Source organism: Vipera berus (genome assembly GCF_964194415.1).
Source record: "Vipera berus genome assembly, chromosome: 3".
Classification (NCBI taxonomy): Eukaryota; Metazoa; Chordata; class Lepidosauria; order Squamata; family Viperidae; genus Vipera; species Vipera berus.
In genome coordinates, this window is record NC_138204.1 from 89,714,463 (window position 1) to 89,720,462 (window position 6,000).

Below are 6,000 nucleotides of genomic sequence, written 5' to 3' on the forward strand. Positions count from 1 at the left end.
CAATTCAGTGACATCTATAAGGGGGTCAAAACAGACAAAATAGTGGGTGGAGTAGCACTCTTCTTTGTATGGATGCAAATGTGGTTAGGCTTGGATTGCAGCTTTTCCAGTTTGAGGAGAAGAGCTTTGGGATGCCCACAATTTTGAACCGAAGGTTTTTCTGGGAGTTTTTCCTTCAGTTCCTTGGGTTTAGCTCTATTTTTTTACTTGTTTGTTTCCATCTAAATGAAACTCCTCTGAGGTAGCACAATTAAATAAATCAGCTGAACATAACTGATGCACATCTAGGTCTCTTCTCAGGCTTTGCACATAGGAAACTAGAAGACTGATTGCATTTTAATCATGATACTTGGAATTATGCAGAGCTCTGAAATATGGTGGCAAGGCTGCTTTCTTCGAATATTGAAGTGGAAAACATTACAAATTTTAGCTGGAGCAGTATTACCAATGATTGTGAAAGAAGAAAAGAGCAAAATTAGTTTTAAAAAGTGAAGGGGAAGAATGTGGCCCTTTTCTGAGGCTGTTCACCCAGAGTTTTCTATTCCCATTTGGATCTTAATTTTCTCCTTTTTTTTCCTTTCAATCGTTTATGTGGCCTGGTTTTTTTTTTTGGTCTCCATCTTTGTTGCTGCTGGTTGTGAATAATCTCCCCCTCCTCCTCCTCCATCCCCATTCTGGATGAAATGTACCTCAGACCCTCAGTTGAAAAAAAACCCAAACCAAACCAATGGTGGCTTTAAAATGCACACATAAGGGATTTCTAACCAAGCTCACATATGATTGCAGAGAGTTGAAGATGCTCCGGCCTCTTTCCTAGCCCACAACTGAGGCTAGAAGATAATTATGTCACTGCTACATAGGCAGTAAACAGGCTGCAGTAATTATAAGTTCAGAAGCCCTCAGAGTCAAAATATATGTGTTACTAGCCTGATATGCTCTGGTAAATACCAGTCTATTTCCTTTTAAAGTGGTACAATGAAGTTACGTTGACAGGAAAGCTAGTGACAACTCTTTTTTGAAAGCTCTGTTCCTGGATAAAAATTGTTTTGTAGATGTATAAACAAAGCCTGCCCATGGTCAAAACGTTTTGTACTATCTGCCAAGAATGAGCCTGTTTTATTTTCAGACGGCTCTTGCTTTACTCTGGAAGGCTCCAATGGAGCCAACTGCTTTGGGAAAATCAGATTCTTGAATATGCTTCTCAGGCTTCTGAAAAATGCAGTCCTTCAGAGGGAAAAGTTGAATTTATTCCCATAAGTCTTCAGAGTTGTATGAAATATCTGAGGAAACCTTCCTTTATCTTTCCCTCACAGGAGCATCTTTTCTCTTTCAATATCTCATTTGGAGAATTAAAATAGGTATCTGGCATTCATCCGTTTGAAAAGTCCCCTCAAAAGTCTCTAGATCTGAAAGAAGCTGGATTTAGAAGAATAGATGTTTACACCGGTATCACTAGATTTGGAGAGCTCAGTCAAAACAGACACGTTAGAATCAGGGATTAGACTTTATTTCGATGTATCAGTAGTATGGGGGCTTCATCTGTACATGTGTCTCTGTGGGTAAAATATGTATTAATACTTTTCAAAAAGATACAAACTAACACAAACATAAAATAAAGAAGAAAAGAGAAAAAGAAAAAAAAGAGAAATCAAAAAGTGCAAGAAAAGAAAGAAGTTAAAATAGGAAAAATAGGAAAGGAAAAAGATACAAAGCAGTGGCTTCCGATATTCTTCACAGTTATAAGGACAATTATATTTTTATATTTCTAAAGTTACATCATAATATGCTTTTTTCTATAATTATATTGTCTAAAAATCAGAACCATAAATCACAAATTCATTTTTTTATTTTAATGCAAAATTCCCTGAGAAGTTTCTAGTAAATGTAAGTTTCAGTAAATGTAGACAGTGTCATTTCTCTAATCAAAGAAGTTAATTTATCCATCTCAGCAAGCTTTGTCAATTCCACCAACTATTCCTCCTTAATAGGTAGTGTTGAATCCTTCCCTCTTGGTACATGTAGTAATCTTGCTGCCATAAACATATATTGAAGTAATCTTCCATGACAGGGGTTCCATTTGTTTTTGTCATTTGAAAAGCAAATTACAGCCTTTTAGTTCTGAAGAAGCCTTGCTTTTATTTCATTTTCATACTGCTTCATTCGGATTGTAGGGTGAGATTATTTAAGAAGGCAGAGAATTAAATGTCAATCCCTAATAGGCTAATTGAAGCAACGATATTCAGATGATGCAATTTGAGTTGAAGGCAAAAGTTGGAAGTATCAGCTGGCTAGATGCCAGGTTGACAATATTAACAGAAATTGTAATATTTCTTTGATGTAATGCTTGCATCTGAATCACAATGTCTTGGAAGATTTCAGGTGGTAAAAGTTGCATTCAGCTTACGCAACTTGTCATATCATCCATTTTTATTGTGATCCTTTTTTTTAATGGAACATTTTTGGAACTATTGTTTTGTTTTTAATAATCATTTCTCTTCCATTTTATTTGAAAGATTGATGGACATTTAGTTTTCAGTTGTCTTATCTTATTTTAAGGCTTTGTTTTCTATTTGATGAACTACTGTTTATGGACCAGAGAGAAATTTCTTTTAACTCTTACAAAAGAGTTTAATTAGAACAAGACATTTACTTACATGATTTTTGTTTCTTTTGTTTCTAAAGATAACTATCAGATACTATTAATATAACAGCAATATATTTGGAAAACCTGTCTTTTGTAACAAATAAATTTATTTCATTTTAGATACTTAATATCATTATAGTTCAAATATAAAAATGCCATAATCATAACAATATGGAAAAGGTAGTATATCAAAGGGGATTCAATGATGCCTTATAACTTGAAATTTTATTTAAGCTTTCATAATGCCTAAACAAAAATGAAGTAGCCTTTGAAACTGAGCATCTTTTAAGTAAATTTGAGTTTTTCTTCAAATGGGCAGTCAGGATTCCTAACCACTCAGTTTTGGACATGACAGTCTTTTAAGACACTTGAAAACCTGTGTAAAGTTTTGCTTCCCCAGAAATGGACAGTTCTTTCATCTTGCTATGACCTCTGATCAAATTCATTTTGCAGATTTTTGAAGCTGTGCAAAGTTGGGGGGGGCATATTTGCTGGAGTTGAACATATCACAGGTCTCTTCACCAGGAACAACAGCAATTTTCCTCCAAGACTTCCATATCCAAGCTTGAAGGAAAAACACCTATCCTATATCCCCAATACAAGTAATAGTAGTTTATATGCAGAACACAAATTAATGTTGCAGTGGGTTGATTGTCAAAAACATTTAATATAATTTAATGTATTGAAATTATTCCTCCATTATTGTTTTCCAGGTCTTTGATTTTAGGCTTGCAAAAGAAGATATGGAGTTGCTTGACTCCATGAACGTCAACAGAAAATTGATCTATCTAACCTATCCATTATGGAAGGGATAACCATGAAGTAGTTACAGAATACAGTGGCTGTAAACATGATGACTTCTGGATTCCCCCAAGCTTGTCTCTGCTATTTACTTAATGCATTCAGAGCTAATACAACTTGAGTACTTTTTGCACAAACCTATCTTTCCTTATTATTAGGCTACTGTATGGAGTCTTCCCATTTCCAAGCTCTCACTAAAAGACTTTTCAGGAAGTTGTAAGTCACTCTTGAGCCTAACTAGAACTGAATAAAAAAAGTTATTGCTAAGCTTAACACATTTGCAGCCCTGTTGGTTTTGTCCATGTGTGAGACAATTTGGAGTTTGGAACTGGATGGTAATGAAAATTAATGTAGTTAATTAATAACATTAATGTCTGATTAATATTTTGTTCTATCTCCTCTTTTTTGCATGAAGGTAACCAAATGAGTTTAGAACCAAAAATTACTATTACACAATTGCAGTCCATTTTATTGTCAATAAACATGTTTAAACCAATGTTCTGGGAAGATTTATTTTAATCAAAATTGTTTTGAGGAACAGATACTTATCAAGGCAGTTTGTGGAAAAATAATTGCTACAAGTTTTCAGATATTAACAATAGCTATACTGCAACTTATTCAGACCAGGAGACAATTAGTGTCACTATTCATTCTTCATCTCATGGCAGTAGAATATTTTGTTTTATTTTTTTTCCTTTAACAAGAGATCATAAATTTGATCCAGATCAGTAGAGTTTCTGATAGTATGTGGGAGAAGCAGCCAAAGTGATAAGAAAGGAAGACAGGGATCTTGTAGTTGAAATACTTCACCCCCAATGCTCCATGTGATAGCCCCTTAAGAAGCATCTGTGTCCATTGACATTCTGATATAATTCTAACTTCAAAATTCAGATCTGCATACTTTAATGACAAATTTGGACAAATTGTACAGAATTCATCAACTCAGTAATACCCTGTATCCTCGAAAGTAAGGCCTACCCTGAAAATAAGCCCTAGCTTGATTTTTTGGGGGGGATGGGCCTAATATAAGCCCTACCCCAAAAATAAGCCCTAGTTTTGGGGCAAGGCACACACCTAAAAATCAAGCTAGGGTGGGGCTGGGGATGTGGAACTGCCCCATGCGCCCCGCACCCACTCACCTTGCAGCCAGGCCTCTCCTTGCTGGCCCACTTCTTCTGTGGCTCTTCTGCAGCCAGGCCTGCATTTCTCAGTCACAAGGCTACTGCAGCCAAGAACCGAGCTATGGATTAAATCCATAGCTCGCTACTCGGCTGCATAGGACTTCCAGAAAGGCCTGACTGCAAAATGCAGGCTGGAGTACAGCTGCAGAATGAAGCTGCTCCTTCCGTCAGAAGAAGTGGGCCAGCTGGGTGGGGCTGTTGGTGCCAGAGTTGAGTATAAAAGACTGAAAGTAAGACCTGGTGCCTCTTTTGAAGGCAAAAAGAAAGAAAAGGACCCAGTCTTATTTTTCGGGAAACATGGTACATTTGTGGGTTGTAGTAAACATGGATGTGATTATTCTTAAGTGCTAGAGATCTCTCTGTGAATATACTGTATATCTAAAATGTTGTTTTGCTAGCGATTACATTATGTATTTTCACTTCCATACAACTAGAAATACACAGTATTGTACTATATGACTGCAAGCTAGCATAGGAGGTTCTGCTATGGTCTATAGACACATATTTCTCTTCCTGAATTGTATCATGCAAAGTTCTGAATTCTTCCAAAGTTCTGGATTTTTTCCTCCATAAAGGGTGTTTGTAGAGAGTTGAAATATCCTATGGAATAACCACATCTAAGGGCATGTCCACCAGGAACAGGTTTCTTGAACATTTTTTAATCTTCATGCTATTTGGGGAGTGTATGTTGGATCCCTTAATATATAGAAGTAATAGATTCAAAGTCAAATTTAAGATGTACTTAAATATAAGTGTGGGATTTAAACATGATGTGACTACATATAAAGAAATTCTTAGAATGGAAAGGAATGTATGGCAATTAAAGCCATTTAATATTTTAAAAGAAGAAAGAATAGTGCGGACTTGGTTTCAGTATGGGCAGTTACAAGCTAGATGGAAGGAAGATCAGAAAGTTGGTATTTCGACAACTGATGAAAATTTGGTTAAACAAATAAGAGATAAAAGTCCAGCGCATATAAGGAGGATATATAATGCACTGATAGATATAGATTCAGAAACGGAACTTGTTAAAGATTGCATGATAAAATGGGCCCAGAATTTTCAGGAGCCCATAACGATGGATATCTGGGAAAAGATTTGGGTCAGAAATGTGAAATTTACACAGGCACAAAATTTAAGAGAGAATTTTTATAAAATGTTTTATAGATGGCATTTAGATCCTAAAAAATTAGCATGTATGTATCTGAATTATCAGCCTAAATGTTGGAGGTGTGGTTGTGATGATGCAACCTATTATCATATATGGTGAACTTGTAAAAAAGTTAAAGCTTTTTGGATTAAAATTTGGTGGAATATGCAGAAGATATTTAAGAAAAAGATAAGGTTTTCTCCACAGTTATTTTTGTTGGGTAT

General features: G+C 35.6%; 1 protein-coding gene across 2 annotated transcripts in view; it reads left to right on the forward strand.

Moving 5' to 3' along the window:
- LOC308665855 (putative oxidoreductase ZK1290.5) overlaps window positions 1-3,935 on the forward strand; it is an 82,621-nt gene extending 78,686 nt beyond the window's left edge. For both annotated transcript variants that reach the window (XM_081324164.1, XM_081324163.1), the window contains one exon: window positions 3,358-3,935. Coding sequence is in view for 1 of the 2 variants with exons in the window: in XM_081324163.1 (XP_081180289.1) it covers window positions 3,358-3,459 (102 nt within the window). In the remaining variant the exon portion in view is untranslated. The remainder of the gene's footprint in view (window positions 1-3,357) is intronic.
- The last annotated feature ends 2,065 nt before the right edge of the window (window positions 3,936-6,000 follow it).